Here is a 24497-nt window from a genome sequence, read left to right as displayed (position 1 = left end):
CTGTGCCCTAAATATCTATTTCAGTAGCATATACAATTATGTAACTATAATTTCTACCTCTCTCCTTCTACACAGGACCTAAGTAACTAGGAAATGTATTGAATGCCACTTACTTATTTATTTTCTATTTATTACATTTATATAAAATTGCTTTAAAATTCAGGCTACTCATTCATAATTAACAATCAATTAAAATTTTAAAAAGCAATCTGTTCAGAACTGACACCTAAACTTTTTCTCATCTCCCCTTATATTTATAACAATTTCACATTTATTGTTGAAACAACAGAGGTGCAGGAACATTAAAATACGCATTTTGGGCTGGGTACGATGGCTCACGCATGTAATCCCAGCACTTTGGGAGGCCGAGGCGGGTGGATCACGAGGTCAGGAGATCGAGACCANATTAACAATCAATTAAAATTTTAAAAGCAATCTGTTCAGAACTGACACCTAAACTTTTCTCATCTCCCCTTATATTTATAACAATTTCACATTTATTGTTGAAACAACAGAGGTGCAGGAACATTAAAATACGCATTTTGGGCTGGGTACGATGGCTCACGCATGTAATCCCAGCACTTTGGGAGGCCGAGGCGGGTGGATCACGAGGTCAGGAGATCGAGACCATCCTGGCTAACATGGTGAAACCCCGTCTCTGCTAAAAATACAAAAAATTAGCCGGGCATGGTGGTAGGCGCCTGTAGTCCCAGCTACTCAGGAGGCTGAGACAGGAGAATGGTGTGAACCCGGGAGGCGGAGCTTGCAGTGAGCCGAGATCCTGCCACTGTACTCCAGCCTGGGCGATGAGCAAGACTTCAATTCAAAAAAAAAAAAAAAAAAACGCATTTTGATTCATGTTCTCATTCAGCACTATTTCTTCAATAAAGCGGGCAGAATCACATGAGGTAATACTGATTAAGTCAATTAACTCCAAATTACTGTTTCTACTATTACTGTCCTCCATTTTTTGTGCAATTATAGTAATGTCCCTAGTGAGCTACTTACAGAATCAAAGAAACGATTCTTTAGTGAATTTATAATATTCCCAGTAATAAGTGTTGTCATACCTATTAGGTGGAGTCATTCTACTAAACCATAGACTTTCTTGCCTAACTACCTTTGATTGTTTTGCTTATGTAGAAACATTTCATAGGAGACTTTTAAGTTTTGACTGGTAATGTACAGATTTTCATAGATTGATATAACTCATAATGCTGATTATTCACAATGAGGCCACTCTGTACATGAAAACATGCTAAGAAGACTCTTCTATGTTCTATAGAGCAAAATGCCTCAGAGCTCCGTGTGCAATGGCACATTTCAGACTCAGTTTGCATTTGGAATCCTATGGGAACCTAGAAATGAATGTGTCCAAATATATTACTAGAAAAAGAAACCCAGTTCGAAAGTTTATGTGCCTGTTATGGTGTACCAAGAATGGTACATTATTATGAATTATTATGAAACATTTATCAAATGTAAGTTCTGCATAAACACAGCTGGCCACAGAACACTGTCAGTAAATAGAACAAAGATGAGAGTACTAGCCAATTAAGGATATGCTATATCAGCATAGAAACTAATAAATTTTGTCTTAGGGTTGCATTTAGGACAGTGAACAAAATTCACTTGGACACTTAGAATGCAGGCAAGAATACACAGAATGAGTGACCTCATTGTGAACAGTCAGCATTATGAGAGCTATCAAAATCTATGGGAATCTATACATGATCAATCAAAACTTAAATGTCCCCCATGAAATGTTTCCACATAAGCAAAACTATCAAAATTATCAAATGGAAATTATAAAACATCTACTGAGTTAGAAAATGTTTCAAGTTTCCACAGAAGATGTAAAAGTGGGATACAAGTTTACCACATCATATATGATTACATCCAATTAAAAACACTGTATCCACTCAAAATCCTAGTCAAAGAAGTTATATACCTTGTCAATGTCCTGATACTCTAAAGAGTAAAATTTAATGGATGACTTGGCTGGATCAGGAAGAATTTTACAACTACTAACTTTGAAAAAAGAATTATAAAGACATTTGTAAAGAACTTAGTTTTAGTAGGTCAATGGAAGAAGTACAATGTGAAAAATAAAATTTTAATATAAATATCTGGCTTCCCAAGATGTTAGCAGTTCTTGAAAAGTCTGCAAGAATAAACAATCACTATAATATTTCTCTACCTTACTTCTGTCACATTGTGACAACTTAAATTCCTCGTTACTCCTGGAGAAGTTTAGAGCATTAATTAATGCTAAAAGGCAATTGGAAGATTCACCACCCTCAAGATGAATAAACTGTGGCCCAAGAATATTAAGTGATGAGCCCAAAGTTACATAATTGGTTAGATGTCTACGAGTATGTTTGGGTTCATCTCTAATTGAGAGAGAAAATTATAAAAACATAATTATTTATGCCATTTTACATCTGGAAGAGGGTTTTTTATGTTTCAATTTGATGGTTTTACTTGTTACAGGTATTTGGCCAGTATTCATAGAAAATTTAGAGTCCACATACCTCCATAACTGAATTTTCTATTTTACAACCCTGTGCTGTTATTAGACAGAATGGGGCTAGTTTTTCTGACCTGAAAGAAATCTTAGAGGTTTCTTAAAGGTTTTCCTATATGTCAGAAAACTAAAATGCAGACAGGTTAAGAGTCTCACACTAAAATTTAACTAATGTGTTCAGACATTATATATTTCCATTAATATTGATTTTCCAATTTGGAAATCTAAATAAACTATCACTATCATGAATATTCCATAAATATTTAAAATAGCCCAGAAATGGAAAACTCTATCATTTTATTTTGTTTAAGATAGATCCTGAAATTTAACATTAAAATGACCAAACAACAAATTTGAGTGAGGATCTCTAAATGAAGAATCCTGGCTATAAAATCAGGATTTGGTTGATGTCAATTCAGTCTTTGAAAGCCCAGTTCAGTTTCTCACTTAAGTAAAAATACACAGATGGAAGTTACATCTCCCACCCACATCTACCACATCCGCAGATTCAATCAAACTATGTCTTTAAAACACTTGTCTCCAATACCAAATTCTGGTGTGGATGTGGAGCACTGAGAACTGTCATTCGTTGCTGGTGGGAATGAAAAATGGTAGAGCCACTTTGGAACCAGTCAAGGAGTTTCTTATAAACTTTCTTGAAAGTTTCTTATGTTCTTTCTAAACTTATGCATACCCTGAAAATCCAGCAATCTTGCTAGGTATTTTACCCAAGTGAGTTAAAAGCCTAAATCCAGAGGAATACCTACATACAAATATTTATTGCAACTTTATACATGACTACCCAAAAAATGGAAGCAACCGAGATGTAGTTCAAGGTGTGAGTGAAAAACCAAACCGTGGTACAACCACACAATGGAGTATTCTTCAGTGGCATAAAGAAATGAGCTACCAAGTTATGAAAAGACACGGAGGAACCTAAAATGCAAAGTGTTAGGTGAAAGTCAATCTGAAAAAGTTACATATTGTGTGAGTCCAACTATGTAACACTGTGGAGAAGGCAAAACTACACAAACAGTAAAAAGATCAGTGGTGGCCATGGGTTCAAGGGGGGAAAAGTGAGACAATAAAGTAGATCACGGGGCATTTTTAGGGCAGTGAAACAATTCTATACAACACTGTAATGGTAGATACGTGACATTATGCATTTATGGAGCATAGAACAGTGCAAAACATAAAGCGGACCCTAATGTAAACTCTAGGCTTTAGTTAATAATAATGTATCGACAATAATTTATCAACTGTAACATACCACACCAATGCAAGACATGAATAGGAGAAACTGCTTGGGCAGAGGAGATTTATAGGAACTGTAATTTCTGAATAATTTTCCTGTAAACCTAAAATGGCTCTAAAAATAAAGTCTATTAAAACATTGAGAATACTGTCTCATGAACTAGCTATTATCGTAAGTAAATTTACGTAAAGCTATTAATGTTAAAAGCAAATACAGTCATGAACCCTGTAATGACATTTCAGTCAAGGACATTTCAGTTAATGACAGACCATATTTATGTTAGCGCTTTAGTAAGATTATAATGGAACTGAAAAATTCCTATTACCTAGTGATGTCATAGTCATCACAAGGTCATAGTGCAACATATTACATGTTTGTGGTGATGATGGTGTAAACAAATCTACTGTGTCACCAGTCACATAAAAGCACAGCACATATAATTATGCATAATACATAATACTTGATAATGACATTATAAGTGACTATATTACTAGTTGATGTATTTACTATACTACCTACTTCTTAATGTTATTTTACAGGGTATTCCTTCTACTTATTAAAAAATATCTAACAGTAAAACGGCCTCAGGCAGGCCCTTCAGGAGGTATTCCTGAAGGCACTGTTATCACAGATGATAGCTCCATGCATGTTAATGCTCCTGAAGACCTTCCGGAGGAGTAAGATGTGGAGGTGGAAGACAGTAATATTGATGATCCTGACACTGTGCAGGTCTAGGCCAATGTGTGTGTGTGTCTTAGTTTTAACAAAACAGTTTATAAACTTCTTTAAAAACTTAATTTTTAAAATATTTTAAAGCTTATAGAATAATAAAGAAAATATTTTGTTAAGCTAATTGTTAATACGAGTCAAAAGTAAAAAAAAAAAAATTAAAAGTTTATAAAGTTTAAAAGTGACAGTAAGCTGTTCATATTGGAGAAAGAAATTTTTTTCTATAAATTTAGTGTAGCCTAAGTGTACAATGTTTCTAAAGTCTGCAGTAATGTACAGTAACAGTCCTAGGCCTTCACATTAACTTGCCATCATTCACTTACTCACTTTCAGAGCAACTTCCATTCCTGCAAGTTCCAAGCATGGTATACAGGTTATCCATTTTTATCTTTTATGCAGTTTTTTTTTTTTTTTTTTTTAGATGGAGTTTCGCTCTTGTCGTCCGGGCTGGAGTGCAATGGCACGATCTCAGCTCACCGCAACTTTCGCCTCCCGGGTTCACGTTATTCTCCTGCCTCAGCCTCCCAATTAGCTGGGATTATAGGCATGCATCACCACACCGGGCTAATTTTGTATTTTCAGTAGAGACGGGGTTTCTCCATGTTGGTCAGGCTGGTCTCAAACTCCCGACCTCAAGTGATCCACCCGCCTCAGCCTCCCAAAGTGCTGGGATTACAGGAGTGAGCCACTGCGCCCAGCCTTTTATAAAGTATTTTTACCATACCTTTTCTATGTTTAGGTATATTTAGACACACAAATACTTACCATTGTGTTGCAATTGCCCACAGTGTTAAATACAGTAACATGCTGTATAGATTTGCAGCCTAGGAGCAATAGGCTATACCATATAGCCTAGGTGTGCAGTAGGTAATACCATCTAGCTCTTGTGTAAGTACACTCTATGATGCCCACACAACAATAAAATTGTCTAAAAATGCATTTCTCGTAAAGTATGCCCATTGTTAAGTACCACATGACTGTATACAAAGTGACTCACATTTACCCCAAAACAATTACATGGTGACGTTTAGGTTAACTATTAAGTAAAAAGCAACATAAATGACCTTTACACCAAAACATCTGAAATATTCTTCTTACCTGTCCTGTGACTGTTCTTCATACATTCTCTCCTTGCCTTCTTTAAAGAGTCTTATTGCCCGTTTTGACTTTTTCATAAGGCTATCAATGTAGATTTTAAAGTACTCATTCTCACTGAGTTGGGCAAGTTTCTGGTTGTCATCATATTTACTCAGTATAAGTCGTAAATGCTGATATGTATCAGGCAAAATATCAAGTATATATGGTGGGCTATTTTTCAACTGAAGTTTGGGATTTTGGCACAGTCTTACCTAAAACAAAGATAAAACAAAATAAATCATAATATTTTATTTCACAGAAAATTAAAAAATTATAGAACCATGTCCTATTTCTTCATTTTCCATAATATAAATTATGATCTTAACTTACTATCTCCAATTTATTATTAACTGACAAATATTCACTTTTGTCATAATATAAATAAGTCCTACTCTGTTCTACCATTCAATCTTTTCTATATCATACCCTTACTTTGAACCCCTAAAGTTTTAATTCTAAGATACCTCATTGTGCATAGGTTAACAGAACTCCAGTATGCTAATCACTGTATATCACTGAGAGTCTTTTTTTTTTAATAAAAATGAGGAAATGGGCCGTTTCTGTTGACAACCAATGCCTCACATTTACATGTTATTTTACTACATTGAACTCCCGGCTGGTGCTGTCTCATAGTTTGTTAATTAGTGTTTTGGTGTACTGTTCCTGAACCCCAAGGAGAATAAAACAAAGAGGTGCAATTTGAATAACTGAGTTATTAAGTAGTAAATGTGTGTCAGGTCAGAACCAGTCTTTTCCACCTCCCCATACTGTCTACCACGCCTATAAACATGTGGCATATAACGGTTCAGTCATCCCACCACAGGTGCTGCCCAACCACTGGGGCGTTCAGGGGCTGCCTGCAGAACTGAAAGTACCTTCTGCCGGCCAGAGAAGGTAGTAATTCAACTAATGTATTCACTTCTACATGTTCATATGATTTAGTCAAGAGTAAGTTAGTCTACCACATTCTTATCCCTCCAGAAAGGGCATAATGAACTCTTCACATAAATAACTTTAAAATGAAATCATTGAGAATTGCACAATAGCATTATGTAGTGTAATGGGACAGCACTCTTTAAAAAGGTTAAATGTTCACATAAAGATCATAAAGATACATGGCTCTCTTAAGGTCCTCGTCATTTTTTTTTTTTTTTTTTTGTAAAATTGTCAAGAGTATAATATCTTATTTTATTTATTTATTTATTTTTTTAAGATGGAATCTCAGTCTGTCACCCAGGCTGGAGTGCAGTAGCATGATCTCAGCTCACTGCAACCTCTGCAGCCCAGGTTCAAGCGATTCTCCTGACTCAGCCTCCCAAGTAGCTGGGATTACAGGTGCCTGCCACTGCGCCTAGCTAATTTTTATATTTTTAGTAGAGACGGGGTTTCACCATCTTGGTCAGGCTGGTCTTGAACTCCTGACCTCGTGATCCACCCGCCTCAGCCTCCCAAAGTGCTGGGATTACAGGTGTGAGCCACCGCACTTGGCCTATGAGTATAATATCTTAAACATAATTGGCTAAAGCCTCCTGTTGGGTGGCACTGGAGTTGCTGTGGGTGATTTTGGAATCTGGCTAATGGAAATTTGAGTTGAAGATACATTTACTTTGGGTTTAGTGAAAGGTATATGTAAGGCATACAGTCACTCCTGTAAAATGGTTTAATTACTGTCAGCAATCCCAATGAAACTGAAATAAGACAGACAAAGAAAGAATATATGATCTCACTTTCATATGCAGAATCTTAAAAGAAGGAGTTAAACAAACAGAAACAGACAGTAGAACAGTGGGTGGGCCCCAGGGATGGGGAGGGGAAAAAATGGAGAGAAGAAGGTCAAAGAGTACAAATGTGCAGGTATGTAGGATGACTAGAGATCTAACGTACAGCATGAGGCCTATAGCTAATAACACTGTATTCTGAAAATCTGCTAAGAGAACAGAGTTTACATGGTCTTACCACAAAAAGGTAATTATGGAAGGTGAAGAATATGTTAATTTATTTGATGTAGTAACCATTTCACTATGTGTATATATATCAAAGCATCACGTTATACACCTTAAATAAATACAATATTTTTAAAATCTGTAATAGAATTTTTTATTTTATTTTATTTTATTTTGAGATGGAGTCTCGCTCTGTCACCCAGGCTGGAGTGCAGTGGCCGGATCTCAGCTCACTGCAAGCTCCGCCTCCCGGGTTTACGCCATTCTCCTGCCTCAGCCTCCCGAGTGGCTGGGACTACAAGCGCCCGCCACCTCACCCAGCTAGTTTTTTATATATTTTTTAGTAGAGACGGGGTTTCACCGGGTTAGCCAGGATGGTCTCGATCTCCTGACCTTGTGATCCGCCCGTCTCGGCCTCCCAAAGTGCTGGGATTACAGGCTTGAGCCACCGCGCCCGGCCCTGTAATAGAATTTTTTTTTAAAGATAGTTTCAGAAACACTTGAAGTGCCCAAATGCTGACTAGCCTACCATGTGGACAGTGAAATCCAATTCAAATCTGGCAATTTGAATGTGTTTCATGGCACCCAAAACTGGAAGTATATGTGGCAATGGAAGAGAATCAAAGTATAAAATGTACGGAGCCAAAAACTAGTGCAGATTATTTCTCTAATCATTTGTAGATATATCTGTTTTTTAAAAATTATAGTGTTTTGTGGATTTTTCTCATTCTGAAGAAAATTCACTCTCGTACACAATTTGATGTTTGTACTTTTGTATTCTTTATATTTAGAAAGATTCTTTCAAATTATCTAAGTTTCAGGGGGCATAAAACATGGGTCTGCCCCTGGGCACCCATAAAAGTGCCTGGGACAAATAAACAATTGAACTATAATAACTTAAAGCATAACAAACACAATAAACCAAGGAACTAACAAATTTAAAAAGTACTCTTATACGCACTATCACACTTACTTTCTTAAAGAAATTGACCAGGCGCAGAGGTTCATACCTGTAATCCCAGCACTTTGGGAGGCTGAGGCAGGCAGATCATGAGGTCAAGAGTTCGAGACCAGCCTGGCCAACATGGTGAAACCCCGTCTCTACTAAAATACAAAATTAGCTGGGCGTGGTGGCAGGTGCCTGTAATCCCAGCTACTCAGGAGGCTGAGGCAGGAGAATCACTTGAACCTGGGAGACAGAGCTTGCAGTAAGCTGAGATCACATCACCGCACTCCAGTCTGGGCAAGACAGCAAGACTCCGTCTCAAAAAATAAAAAAGAAAAGAAAAGAAAATAAAAGAAAAAAAAGAAATCATTGGGGATCAGGGTTTTTTTTGGGGGGGGAGTACATGGGGAAAAAAATGTGGCTCAAATTTCCAACCATCGGCCTCTAATTTAAGATAACATTTTTCACATTAACCTAGGGCATGATCATATATTCTTCCTCTTTGTAAACAATGTCTTAGAGCAGAATTGTTGAGTATATAACCAACAAACTAATGGACTGGTTGATTGCTATTTTTTTACACAAATAGTTTGACTGTATTTTTCCTTTATTTTTACAATTGAACTCTGAAGTATCAAGTATTCAAATTAATAACCCAAAGGTACAGGCTTAGTTAAAAAGTAATAATATTATTTTAATCTCCTAGAAAGTCCTTGGAAATGTAGAATGGCATCTCATTTACTAAATAATAGCAAATCTTTACAAAAGTATAGTGAAAAGGGCTGACAGAGCTTTTTTACCCCCTTTTTAATACGTGATACATTAGTATAATCAGAGTTCATTCTGCCCTAAAGATTAAGTCCCAAATATGTCAATTATTTAATGCTTGAAAAGAATATGCTTTTAAATTATTTAAACCAAAATACTATCACAAATATACATAAATACTAAGAATATTGCCACCAATATTCTACAGCAGGCATAGTTTAATTTCGGCAACATAAAACTTGGTGTAATATGACACAGACTGATGCATTATTTTCTTGTACTTTGGGGACCAGGCAGCTTCAAATTCATTTCCTCTACTAGAGAACTTTTTAACTGATAAATACAAAATTTCTGTCAGGCATTTTTGTTTTCAGACATTCCACATAAATATTCTTCGACAAAAATGTTTACATTTTACAAATATTTAATTCACTATTCTTTATCTGAACTTTTTTCTCATTTGCTTTATTTAAAATTGTAATTCCATGTGGGAATTTATCCCTTTATCAGGTGGAAATTGTTTGAACTACTATATGCCAGGTACTGAGCTTAGTGCTAGGAAATTATAGATGACTAGAACATACTTCCTGATTCAAAGAGATGCAAAGAGTCTGGCAGAAGAGACGTAGTTCTCTATAATTAACTTAAGAGCAATGTAATTCTTGCTCTAAGGGATCTTAGTAAAGATTCCACCCAATCCATTCATTTCCAGATTTTAAAAAAACTAAGAACTAGAAAGATTAAGGAACCATTAAAATATCATTAATCCAATACAAGAGCTTGCATCTTCTGAATCTCAGGCTGATCTTTCTAACTATATCACAATTTAATTAAAATTAGGCATATAATTAATGATCCCTGCTAAACTCATTTACATTTTTATTTTATTCCATTTGCAAATTTACATAAAGTTCAGGACCCATTTGTTAATTCAACAAACATTTATGTGGCAGGCATTGTTTCAGGCTCTAGGGAACAGAGAAAGTAATAAATCACACACCTGCCCTCAAGCAGCTGTCTAGTGGGAAAGACTGGTGGCTTAGGAAAAGAATTACAGGAGAATTTAGTGCTATGATGGAGGCAAGTACAAACTGCTACAGGAGAAAAGCAGCAGCTCACTCATTTCCACATAAGACTGTCAGGAAACACATACTTAACTTTGTCAAAAGGAGTATTCTAGGCAAAGAAGTGTGCAAAGGCTTAAGAGACACCAGAGAGAAAGCATGTTAAGAGAGGAGTAAATGCAGTTATTCTAAAAGGTCGGAGCATAGGAAGGAAGGCTGTGAGTGAGTAGTACAAGAGATGTGAAATAGGCCAGAGTCAGCTCATCAAGGCCCTGTAGGCTAAACTGTTGTCTAAATTTGCACTTGGGAAAGTGCAACATATAATGCTGAACTACTGTATGCCGCTGAGTGCACAGTTCATCAGTTGGATTACTATTCAATCCTGTGATTTATGACAGCTTCTGCCAAAAATGAATAACCCTACATCAGGACTATGACTTCTAAGCAGGTCAAATTCAATTCCATTCAATAAATATTTATTGAGTACCTGCTATGTGCAAGGAGTTGCAAAAGCCAGGAAAGAAAAATTGCTTTTCTAAAAGCAGTATATTAGAGAGAAAATCAAGCTCACCACAAGGGTCAAGTTCAGATTCAAATGGTTACACCTCTTCTAGAAATACCTAAATTGCTTCCTAGAATGAAGGTTGGTACTAACACAGAAGAACTTTGATATAGAACAAATCTGTAGTCACATTATAAAATGATGAACTTTTTAGGGCACCGATTGGTGCATAAAACAATTGGTTCGATAGCAATATTGCTCTTTTCATTAGAACTAAAAGGCAAAACATTTATTATTGGAATTAGGCTGAAAATTCCACTATAGTCATTGACTCAAAAAATTTGGAAATCACCAGTACCAATTCCTTTTGACATGTCAACACTGAAATACAGAACTAGAACCTAACTAAGGTTACTGCTCAGAACCCTGATAGCTGGTCTTGAGAATCAGGAACTGTCCCCATACCAATATACAACTGACTTTTATATTTGCTTAAATGTATTAGAAATGTTTAACGAGACTCTCTCTGTACATGTAGTCTGCACTGTTTCACATAAATAAAAATATATTATTAATATATTGGTTACACATTCCAATACATAAATATGTATTTAAATATATATATTCAACCATATCAAAGCAAAAGCACAAATACAAAAGCAAGATTTACTAATGTTATAGGACTATTCAAAGTCATTACTTAGTCTTGGAATAATCTTGCATTTAAAGTTTTCTGACTGTGCCTTAGCTAAAACTTTCAGCCAAAAGGTAAGAAAAAGGTATTAGATAAGATAGTACATTCCTTGCAAACAAGGTTCAAACCAGCCTGTGAAACATAGGAAAGAACTTTTACCAAATACAATGAAAATTTCAACAGTAAGGAATTGTGCCTATACTATAAGACTTTCATTATAAAGCACACCTCACTTCATGAAGCATTCAGTTATACTGAATCAAGTCATATACTCTCAAGTGAACTACCTCATTTTTAAAGACAATATAGAAAGCCCTGGGCTGGGTGCAGTGGCTCACAACTGTAATCCCAGCACTATGGGAGGCCAAGGCGAGCAGATCATGAGGTCAGGAGATGGAGAACATCCTGGCTAACATGGTGAAACACTGTTTCTACTAAAAATACAAAAACAAAATTGGCTGAGTGTGGAGGCGGGCCCCTGTAGTCCCAGCTACTTGGGAGGCTGAGGTAGGAGAATGGTGTGAACCCAGGAGATGGAGCTTGCAGTGAGCCAAGATCATGCCACTGCACTCCAGCCTGGGTGATAGAGTGAGACTCCATCTCAAAACAAAAAAGGCCTGTCCTCCTGTAAATGTTAGAAAAGGTTTCTTACTACAGTTACCTAAAAGTGTGTGTGTGTGTGTGTGTGTGTGTGTGTATATATATATATATCTTTATAATAAAAGGTAGTGAAGAGTTCTTTGGGTTCTTTCCATTTTAAAGCAGCAAATAATTACTAAATATAAAATTATAAAATGTATTTTACTAAGTATAAAAATGTATAAAGTGTAAAAAAGTATAAAACATACACTCTTTTTAATAGAATATTAATTGGGCAAAACAAAATTGGCATATAAAATTGATCATGAGTCCACTACAGCTGAATTTAGAGAAAATTACCAAGTCCTTTACGATTTTCTATGAAGATGTCTTCAGAAGACTGACATTAAGAAGCAGCATTAAAGAACCGACTAGTTATAATTAAAATATCAATTGTATATTCTGTTCACTCTCTTTCCTCCAAATGAGAATGGAACTTCCTTAAAGGTGAAGAACAGTCTTTCTCATTGGTCTGTCTCTATCACCTAATATAGAACTTTGCATATAGTAGACGTGCAATAAATATTTGACGGCAGAAAGGAGGAAGAGGAGGAGGAAGCAAACAAAGTAAGGAAGAACCTCTCAGGAAAATTATATTACAAATAGGATATCTACAGCTATATTGAATAAAGCTGCCTAAAAATGAGTACAAAATTTGGAGAAGAATTTGATAATATCAAATATGGGAGTGGAGGAGGGGAATGCCCTTTTGATGTACTCCTTCGGAAAAAGGAAGCATCATATTATTTCATGGAGGAGTGTGCTTGACTCTTCATACTGTGAACACAGACATCAGAATCAAGCAAACCTAGGATCTGGCCCTAACATTTACTAGCTTTACAACCTTGGGCAGGGTTCTTCTTCTGGAAACTTCTTAGGATATTATAGTTCTTACAAGAGGAAATGTAAAGTGCTATGCACTGTGTCCAGAACATAGTTAGCCCTATCTCCTTCTTAGGATTTCTTCTCCCTTCCATATTTTACATTCCATTACAAGGCAAAATCCCTGCAGATTTTGCAAAGGTATGAAAATTACACCAAGGGCACTGAGCAGTTTGTTGAGGATCATGATTTTTAAAAGTTCATTTAGCTCATAAAGTTACTCATGCTGCCTAAAACCCTTAAAAAGTCTGGAATGTTCTGTGCAGAAAAGCAGGAAATAAGGCTAAGCCCAGGTCAGTACTCCTGTCAGCTGACATGGAATCCTCTGGTTTCTTCAAACCCAAGAGGCTCTCAGGAAAAGATGTAGGACTTTAATATTTTTTAAAATCCTTTAACAGGTAGAATATTATAACTATTAATACTTTTTTCATTGACACTATAAGATAATATAAGCTCAACAATTTTCTAAATGTTACTATGTTAAAAACCTATAAAATTTGTTGGATATTTTCAAAATGTGTCTTTCATTACAGCAACCTACAAATACTTAAAAACAAAAAACAAAAAAATCTTAGTTAAAAGGTAAGAATAGCATTAATATATGCTCAAGCAGAGTAGATAAAAATAGCACTGTGGTATCCTTTAAGTCACAGCAAGTATATAGTAAGATGAACTTAATATTAAAGATGAGAATCGATTTCCATTTTAATTTTTTACTTATTTACCCACTTAATTGCTAGAAGACTAAAATATATATATTGCGTATTTCATGATACAAAAATTTAAAACTATAAATATTATGCCTTAAATCACTTCCCGACAACCCAATATAAAATTTACAAATGCCTTCAAAACTTCTCTGTATATTCCCTCGCTTTCCTCCTCTGTAAGTGGAAATTACATTTATCCACCAAGATTAACCCTTCTACTGGTTCCTAGTCTTTCCCTCCCACAGTTTAATCTAGAATGCTACTGCTTCTATTTCTTTCTTCTTGCATCTTAGGCCATTCCTTAACTACATCCTTTCCCATCAATCTTTTTTTTTCCCCACCAATCTTTGAACCTTTTCTATGGTGTGTGCACATACACACACACACACAGTTATTTCTATCATGTTCAAATCCTCAAGCTAACAGAACTCCCTTCCTTTTCATTATTGTTACAGTTTTAGAACAATTTTTAAATAATCCACATGCACATTTTAATCTTGCCCCATCATAAAAGTTAAACTGCTCTACAAAGGTCAATAATGGCCTCTAATCATACAATTCAATGACTTTTCAACTTTTCACCCTTTCTGGTTTTCTCCACTTGAATTTGAACTTAGTTTTATCAGAACTTCAGATTTTATCTTCTTCTTAAAGCTGTTTCTACCTAGGAAATTATGTTTTAATTCTACCTTTCTCATCACTAATCTATGTAGATTCTCTTTCCTTCTCTGGTATTTAATTACACCCCTCAAATGCCCCAAAATTCAATTATCTGACTTTTTCTCTGAATTGCTCCCTCTACTCTTCCTCAGAAATCTCTGGCAGTTCTATAGCTTGAAATGCTATCTCTATGAGAATATTTACCAAATATATGTTTCTTGTTTCTACTTCTCTCTTGAACTGTACACTTAATTTTCTGACTGTAAATGAAATTCACTCTGGCATGGTGAACTTAGCATGGCCAAAAACTAACCCCCACACTTCCTCTTTTCCTTCTTACGTTCCTTACCTTATTAAGTGCATCACTGCTTTCAGAGTCAACTAGGCTGAAAACCTCAAGAGTCACTTTCACTGTACCTTCTCTTTCATCCTCTAAGGGGTCACCAAGACCTGTAGATTTTAACTCCAAAATGCCTCCCACATCTGAACCAACACTTGCTATACCTACTTCCAATTATCTAGGCCAGCATTTCATTATTTCTTGCCCAGACTGTTTTAATTCCTCTTGATCATTACTCTTGCTTTCAGATTTTTCTCTTAATCCAAGCTTTGCAGAGTCAAGTAAGTACTCTATCAAAGCACAGCCCTGATGTTTTCCCTCTCTGATTAAGAGCCTTCAATGGTTTTCTACCAAATAAATTAAGACAAAATTCTTTGACAAAAGCCAAACCTCTATCATCTTCCCCTAACTTCCCCTCTCTTACTCAACAATCTATCATTCCTTCAACCTAACATGTCCTCCATCTCACTGGAATCCAGCCCATGAACTGGACAGTACCTCTTCCATGCTTCATTTTACACCAACTTTTCACCCTTAGCAAGCAACGGTTCACCTCCACCACGTACTACATCTCAGCACTTTATTTATACTACCTTAAAGCACTTATTATTACATTTTACTCTATGGCATAGCTGTTTGGAAAGGCCTGTCTTTCCATAGTTGAGATTTGATAAATGAATGATGAAATCAACAGACAGCACATAAAGCACCTTTTAAAAAGAAGAAAGAAATAGATTCAAACTCTGAAAGCTAAAATTTTTTAATAGTTAAAAGATTACTAACTGATTAAGGCCTGTATTATGTGAATGCTTTATATCGCAGGGAAAAATCATGGTAAGTCTTGATAGGATTCCTTTAAATCTTCTACTTTATCAATAGCTTTTCTTAGAAGTCATGTGCCAGACTTTGGGATCACTCCACTTACTACAACACAAATTCAAAACCGAACTGAGTACTAAACAAAACCGTCCAGACGATTTGTTATTATCCCCAACCAAGTCTACTAGGACCCACTGATTCTGCTAAGGTGGAACAACTTCAGTGAGGAAAAGGAAGTATGTCAAGAAGTATAATTCAAATGAATGATATCCCCTGTTTTACGGCTCTAGGAAGGTAAGAGTCTCTAAATCAGTAAACACAAACAATAGGCATCTAAAACCTGTTTTACTCCACATGGGATATCTTTCAGAGGTATGAGGAACTCAGCTTAGAAAAGAAAGTTTACTTGTATTCTTTAAAATATTTGTATATAATCCAAGCATCCTTGACTGACAAACTTTATAATATATTATTATCACAATGAAATTAAAAGAGTATGAATTATATTTCAAGCTTGAAAACGTACTAACTAGACTGGGGCAAAAGGCAGGAAAACCTACTGGGCATCACCACTTCCTAAGTGCTTTTAAATTCTTTCGGTAATGCAATTTAAAAAAATTGACAAGGACAGCAAGACAAAAATCTGAGGCAGGTACTCAGCGTGTTTTGCTCTTTAGCATCGATTAATTATTTTCTAATTTCCCAAGCACCCACATATGCTCAGTACATTTAGCATCTATTAGATGGAAAATTGTTTCTTCTATTTTCCATCACCTGGCTAAGATTCTCGTGAAAACCACGCTCAGGAACCTCACATTAATAAATTATCATTCCAACCATACTGATTAGCAATCACTTCCTTACTCTCACCTCAGCATTTCCAACAAGAACACAATAATGCTGTTTCTAAAAGGCGATGGCCAGCAGAATCCAGAAAGAAAACTGTTTGAATACTGGCCAGAAAAACAAGGAGGATGTTCTCTACTCTGTTCCCACTGTACTTTGGGTTTGTAATACAGCCCTTCCCATAATACATGGCAATTATCCATTTATGTGTTCTCTGGGTTCCTTGACAGGTCAAAGGCGGGATTATGTCTTGTCTAGCTTCATATCCCCAGTAACAAGCACTCAGTGGAAACACAGGAGGCCCTCAAAAAATGCTTATTAAGTGTTTAAGAAACCTTGTCTCTTGAGTAGCTTCAGAACAGACTCCATATTTCATTCCGGGCACACCTGACCCTAGATATGTATTCATGATTACTACTTCCATCACTGTATCAAATAAGCATCCACTGATGTGAGGGCTTTCGGGTCAGCTAGCAAATGACACCGACACACAGAGCTAAGGCCAGAAAATCTGTTTAAATGGGACGTTTTGGGATATGCTACTATCTACTATTCTTTTCCTCAAAACATGGACTGTGCTAACTCTGTGCTACTGATTTTGTTACAAAACACTCTACATCTTATAGGGAGACAACTAAGCAATTACGTTCTCCTATTCTCAGTGACCTTAGAGAAAAAGCCTGCCCTCTGAAAACAGAACATTAATTGGAAACAATTTCAATTGAGCATTTTAAATTCTAGAGGCCAAGAAGTGGTAAAACTACATACCTATTAGATAATTCCCCTACAACCCAAGACTGCTTCATTATTCCCTGTAAAAACAGTTATCTTCCTTTATTGGTGGCTGGAACAAACTGAAATTGAAGTTTGTGTTCATATTTGTACTTCCAAGATCTACCCTTGCAAAGAGGCGTCACAAGAAAAAATTAGTAACTATACACTTAACCCTGCCTTTTACATACCTACCAAGTAGACGTGAAAGTTGCTATTTTCTGTTATTCACAAACTAAATTCATGCTATCAGAGTTATTTTTTTTAAAAAGGTAATGTGTCAAGGGATTAACTTCAGAACTAATAATAGAGCTCCTGATGTAATCATCAGGACAATGTCGATATTATGAGCCACTTCCTTCACCACTAACAAATAAGAAAAGATAAACAAAAAAGGGGGATGTTTCTGCACTACACACTTAAATAAAATATACTGCCAATTAGTAATTATCAATGCCTTTCTATTTACTGTATCTTAGAGTAAAAATAAACATACTGAATTCTTTCATAATAATTTATGTGATTTCTCTCCACAAAGCCCCTGGGTACATTCACAAATGAACACAACCATTTTCATCTTTGACAAATAATGAAGATAAACAGGCAATGTACATTTGCCAGCACCCACACCACATCCCACTAAGTAGAGACTTTTGATAATAGATTTCCTTGTTAAGTCAAGTTTCTCAATTGGAGAGACTAAAACCTAAACCCACAAAAGGGTTAATAAAATAAATAATAGCAGATGTGTAACTATCAAATAACCATCTATTGTACCATAACTCATGGTGAAATAATTAAAAGTGAATAAAACTTATGTTAACAACCAGTTATAGACCAAAATTGTGTATATCATTTTAATGTTTCAAAATGATTTTATAGTAACTATAGCTCACCACTTCCTTATATAAATCTTTTTGATTTGATGTCCTAACACTCACAAATGTACAAACACTGACCACTCAAAGATGGAGGGTGGGGGAAAAAGAACAGCACCTTTATAGAATCTGAACCATTTGCTGTCCACTTATGTAGCAGGTAAGTTAGAGAAAAACCTTGAATTCCTTCTCTTACCCCAACTAATGATTTAGGCAGTGACAGTGACCTTCAAATGCACACTCGTTAACAAAGAAAAGATAGGCAGCATTGTGCTTGCCAAATATATGCTATTTTTCCAATTGAATAGTCCTTATTCTAAAGTATCCAATGCTAAAATCAAAACTCAACCCCAAGCAGCAAGTTGCAATATTCTGACACTATGACATCATTCTGTCTGGAGCACTTTAATATAACAATTTGAATAAATTGGCAGAAGCTTAAATAGGTCACACTGAAGCCCAAAACTAAGGCTATTTATCTGGCAAAAATATTCTGGCTCTGCATTTAACACCACTGCCTGTAGAATGACAGGCCAGTCATTCATCTATGTGTCCTTTCCATCAGAATAAATGAAAATAAAGGAAATCTTGTCACATTCGTATATTGCTACTACTACTAGTACTACTGATAGTGGCTTTTTATAGCCAATATTTGCAGACAGGAGCAAATGAAAGCAAAGATGAATGTTACCATATGATTTCATGGATGCTCTGGCACATCCCTATAAAGGAATTTTTTTTTAAAACCTCCGTTTCTTCAGTTATAAACATCCCGAGTCTTGCTTCAACTAAACTTACAATTAGCCCCAGATATCTACGAAATAAAGACATAATGTGTTACAAACATTTACGAATAAATACAGGACAGTGCTACTGCTTCAAAAAAAAAGAATTATTAATTTTTGCAAAGCCGCAAGCTACATCTTAAATTTATTTTATAATCATACTTAGTAAAGTAGGGATACTGACAGCTACGGTTTCTGAGTAAATCTCTGTAAGGTATTCAGATTGACTTCTCTGGATACTGACACCCATCTTGATTTCTTCTTGTGAAATTATAGTTTGTCTGAAAGCAACATGCAGAAACCACAGAGGTTTCTGATACTCTCAGCTTCACCACTCCCAACATAAATTTTCCTTTCACAATAAACAATGTGCCATCGAAAGGTTTCCTGTTTCAAAATGGAATAGTAGATGAAAGAAACTGTTAACTCTCCCATTAACAACAAAAAAAGTTTCTTAATGAAGATGAATTCTCAAATATGAAAATGGAAACTCCCTCAAATACTGCTTCTACACTTAAGAACTAATCTGTTTCTGGATGACTTTGAGGGGTTCAAGACTTCAGTGGACGAAGTAACAAAAAAAGGAAAAAAATTAAAGAAAGAACTAATCTGTTTCTTTCCCCAGTAAATATTTTCAGTATCACATCAGATGATTGTCATGAGTGGTCCATCAAAGACTTAAATAACCTGCTTGTACTCTTTCGTTATCTAAGAGCAACACAACCTCACAGAAGACAGAACAAACACTTCCAAACATTCTATGGCCATACACCAACAAAAGGCAGCCAATGGTAAAATTCTGCATACTGAGTCATGTAGAGGAACTCTGAACCTTAAAGAGTAGAAAGGACAAAAAGTTAAAAAAAAAAAAAAAGTCTTTGAATCCAACTTTTCAAAAAACACAGACTTGAAGGAAGAAAAACGATGAATTGAAATCAAAAGACTGTTGCCATAACAATGGTTGGTATTAATTAACTGTAAAACTAAATCTGAAGAAACCACAAAGTGAATAGTGTTTCGCACAGGCAACGTCAGACAGAACTTACCACTTTGTCCATGAGTTTCCAAGTCTTCTCCACCGTCCTGCGATCTGCTGCAGCTTGCTTAGGGGGTCCAACTGCATCCTGAATAGCATCAATAATACCCAAAATTCGACCTTTTCGGGGATTTCCTCCTCGGCCACCAGGGTTTCTGCCATTCATTGAGTTTGCCATCTGGAATTTTAGTTCTTTAAAAGGCAGATTTAAAAAAAGAAAAGTTAGTTGATTTCGAAAATATTTACCCACCAGAAAACTAAAGAGACTAACTTGTACCCACTGCATCTTCCTCCATCCGTGAGAGCAAAATCAAAAGTTCCACATTCATTTTTATCAATAAGCTTGTGAATTTACACTCTCAATCTTTACACACAGTAGTTTTAAGAGCAATGATCCTAGATTTGCCTTTACAATACTAAGAGTTAAAGATGCACCCTGCTCACGTTTCAAGTAGCTAAGGCTGAACTAATACCCAACTCACAAAACAAAACTTAAACAGGTTTCCTAGATAAAAAACAGAATGTTCTTCCCCTCCTGCCTTAATTCCAACTCAAAATACTAGAACAATTGAAGCTCCTATCATACATTTTGGGAGCCTTACGCAGAAACTTCACTTTTCACTCTGTTAGATTTCTCCAAGTTATATAAACATAAAGATTATTCTACACAAACGTAAGGGACAGCTCTGTTGTCAACAAAGGCGCACGACATGTCCCACACTAAAACCACCAAGTACGGACCCACGAACACATTTCTTTAAATCAACGCGGTGAGTCGTTATTCCCAAGAACCAAATGAAATAACACACAAATAGCCCATTTGAAAAGAGACGGAGAGAAACTGACAAGCGCGGCCACGGAAAGGAGGAGTTCACTTCTCTCGCTCCTCGCCTCTGCTCTCACCCAAAGCTTTGTTTCAGGACGCCTGTGTCCCTTCCCCGCTCAAGCCCCTTCCTGGCCCCTCGGGTCTGAGCTGCGGGAGGAAGGTGGACGGGGAGGGCACAAAGTGTCCCTCCCGTGCCCGCAGCCCCGTCCGTCTCGGGCGCGGGAGGGACACTGTGTGCTCGGCGCTTGGGTGGACGCGCCTCCTGGGCGCCTGCTGCAATCCCCACCGCCGTCTGCCTGGACTCCGTCTCCCTCCTCCCCGGCCTGCGGGTTCTGGTCTTTAAACGCCCCACTTCAAACTGGACGGCGGCGGCAACCGCAGCTGCAGCTGAAAGCCGGGGCTGTCCCCTCTTCCTCCTTGGCCCGCGCCTGGCTACCCCCAGACCCCCGAGCCGGTAAGAAGTGTGGAGCCTCCCCGGCGACCCCTTCCCTCCTTGCCTTTCGGCGCCGTAGCTGTCCAGAGACACGCGTGTGCGCGGGTCCCACTCCACACGCACGCAGCCCAGTGTGTGTGGGGAGCCCCGGCGGGGAATGGGATCGCTGAAACAGCTCGCTCCCGAAGAAGGAGCAACCCAGCGCGCAGGCCTTCGAGACGTGGAAACGCAACAATTACCGTCAAGACAAATCCACACCCGCTCTCCCCTCCCGCCCGACTCGGGGAGGCCGCGGGAAGCCGCAGCAGCACTAGCAGGAGGAGGAGACCGGTCGCTGGACACCCCACCCCTGTGGCACACACAGTACCCAGGCTCGGGGCGGGGCGGGGGCGGGGCCGCGCGCCGCTGGGCCAATGCCGCACACCCGCGCACTGCCCGACAGCGGGTGCAGCCAATGGGCGGGACGCATCCGTCCTCCTCGCGCTGCCGCCCCGTCCACGTCCTCCACAGTACACAATGGCCCCAGAGGAAGGCCCGCTCGCAGCACGTCAGAAAGGAATTGGACTCGGAGAGAAATGAGGGGCCTGGACTCGCCCGGGAACGAAAGTGGAAACGGGAAAGGAAATGGAAGAAGGGATGCAAGGCACGAAGGAGCTAACCAATAAGGGGTGGCAGGTGGGCGTGAGCGTCGGGAGCGGGAGCCAAAGCCGTCTGGGGCTGAAAGGCGGGACTTCCTGCTTCGCTTACCTTCCTAGTCTTTTGTTTCATAGCAACAGAGTAGTGGCTGGAAGGGTGTTGCTTCTCTGCTCTGGGCGGGTCCAACGCTGGAGAAATTCATCTCCCTAGGGCTGCCAAACCCTTTTACCCAGGACAGCAGCCAAACAGGTCTATGACGTTGCTTCTTGTTGGCTATCAAAAAGAGCAACAGCCACCGAGCTTCTAAAATGCAGAATATATCTCACAGAGAGTAGGCTAAGGGTGACACCAGCCTGCCAACTAAAACTTCCTAAGTTTCTGAGTTTCTTTTTTGCTGTTAGTTTTAGAGGGGTTGCAGACCAAACATCAGGCTGACGAAAAAGCAAATAGTTGCCAATGCTGGCCAAGTAGTCTCTGCTAATCATGCCAGAGCAATAAAAGTACCAGATAATGGGAATTGCTGATAAATACCTTGAACCTTTTTACTTAGTGCAAGTGTCTGCCTAAATGACTGAGGAGGAGATAGCGATTATGTTTTGTCGGAGTCACCTTTATATAGATTTCTATCCATTTAAAAACAACCTTACTGTAGCTGCCATTCTCTACCAGCGTTGTTATCTCTTTCTGTGGCTCCATTCTTTGTGCTCTTAAAAAGGCCGACATCTGGCTAGTCTTAAAAAGAGAAAGCTACTGTGCTGGGACTTGTCTTTCAACAAGATCGTAGATTAAACAAATGCCTTCCGTTTATTTCCGTTTACTTCAGTCCCACCATTCATGCTACCAACAATTGCTCTGTACTTCATACTTTGGAACTTTCTTTCCACTACAGTTGATAGCGTATATCACACTTTACAGCTTGGACATCTCAGATGTTCTGCTATTTTACAATGGGTTTTTTGGTTTTGATTTTGTTTTTTCAAATCTTTCTCTAACCACGTAACCTGATAAAATGTTTCTCAATGGTTCTTACCACTTTCTTGCAAATAAGAATTTTAATACTGTAATTATTACTGGGAAGCATCCTGAGTTGTCCTTTACAACCTTGAATTTACATGGTTAAGATTTTAATTTGGCGAAAACAGAAAAAAAAAAATATGCCTTTGCAACCAGTCAGGTGATAAAGTGTGATTCAGGAAGTAATTTTGTTTCCTTGTCATTATTTCTGTGCCAGTAATTAAAGAGTAGTTCCTTGTTTTCACATTGCAGTTATCTACAAAAATGCTGGCCTCTCCATATCTCCTCCACCCATCCATGTCTCTTTTACTCATAGTCATAGTAGCTACATTTACTAAGGGAAGACTGTAAAAGAAAAAAACTGTGTTACCTTTAAAATAAATTTTAGAAGAATCAATGTATAGAAGCATGTAGCAAAACAGTGGCTTAAGGGAACATTATAACTAAGTATATCACTTATATTCATATATGGATAAATGTAAAATACCCAAAATACATGTTACAGCATGTGCCACTCCTTTTATATGGTGTTTTGCAACTGAAAGAAATGACTTAATGAGAAAATGGCATTGCCTATGGTGTCAAGCATATCATGTTGATATAAATTATAAGTTTTTAGGTGTATAGTTTGACATATTTTGAAATATATGTATGTGAGCTATGGTAGCATCCCTCACCACTTATTTGCCATCTCACTTTCCTTGGTTCTAGTTACCTGTGGACAAGCAGGGTTTGAAAATAGGTGAGTATAGTACAATAAGATATTTTGAGAAAGAGAAAAATACCACATTTATATAAATTTTATTGTAGCGTATTATTATTGTATTAATAGTTTACTGTTATTAATCTCTTACTGTGACTATTCATAAATTAAACTTATCATAGCTATATATGTATTGGAATACTCGTAGTATATGTAGGGTTCAGTATTTTCTGAGATTTCAAGCATGCACTGTGGGTTTGGGCATATCCTGTGGATGAGGGGAACTGCTGTATGTACATACGTACGTGTATGTACGTGTGTGTGTGTGTGTGTGTGTGTGTAGTCAAGAAATTATAGCTTATTGTCAGCTAGCTATTTTATCAAGCAATCTGGAATCCAAGTTAAGTTCTGGTGTAGCAGGGTTCCCAGTTGAGCTCAAACTCGGATTCAGAGTTTGGTTTTGTCTGATAAACTGATGGGGCAGTAGAAGTCCTCCCTGCCAATTATTAGAAAAAGTAAATGTGCACGGGGAATAAATAACTGCTGGGATAAAACTTCATACCCCGGGTGCCTCCAACAGAGACACAAGAGATAAAGCACAATGAAAGATGCATGCTTCAGAACACCATATAAAAGGAGCGGCACATGCTATAACATGTATTTTGGGTATTTTACATTTATCCATATATGAATATAAGTGATATACTTAGTTATAATGTTCCCTTAAGCCACTGTTTTGCTACATGCTTCTATACATTGATTCTTCTAAAATTTATTTTAAAGGTAACACAGTTTTTTTCTTTTACAGTCTTCCCTTAGTAAATGTAGCTACTATGACTATGAGTAAAATACATAAGAACACAAAGAAATGTCTCCATAAGAGACTTAATGATACTCAGGACATAAGCAGTAGTACTTCAGGCTGACAGAGTTGCTAGGGAAATAGTCACCTCA

The 24497-nt window shown here is 37.4% G+C and overlaps 1 protein-coding gene across 8 annotated transcripts in view; it reads right to left on the bottom strand.

The window, feature by feature from the left end:
- Window positions 1–22716, bottom strand: part of CBLB (Cbl proto-oncogene B) — a 234618-nt gene extending 211902 nt beyond the window's left edge. For 2 of the 8 annotated variants that reach the window (XM_017895643.1, XM_017895680.1), the window contains exons 1-3: window positions 21850–21929; window positions 19942–20123; window positions 5610–5860 (exon numbers count right to left, since the gene is read on the bottom strand). In XM_017895643.1, coding sequence (XP_017751132.1) covers window positions 5610–5860; window positions 19942–20109 — 419 coding nt within the window. In that variant the 5' untranslated portion in view covers window positions 20110–20123; window positions 21850–21929. The other 6 variants (XM_017895622.1, XM_017895661.1, XM_017895626.1 and 3 more) reach the window with 4 other exon arrangements.
- Window positions 22717–24497: the final 1781 nt, after the last annotated feature.

This window comes from Rhinopithecus bieti, unplaced genomic scaffold (genome assembly GCF_001698545.2).
Source record: "Rhinopithecus bieti isolate Rb0 unplaced genomic scaffold, ASM169854v2 scaffold_1422, whole genome shotgun sequence".
NCBI classification, from domain to species: domain Eukaryota; kingdom Metazoa; phylum Chordata; class Mammalia; order Primates; family Cercopithecidae; genus Rhinopithecus; species Rhinopithecus bieti.
Note: the sequence above shows the minus strand (reverse complement) of the source record. Positions and strands in the feature narration are given on the sequence as shown.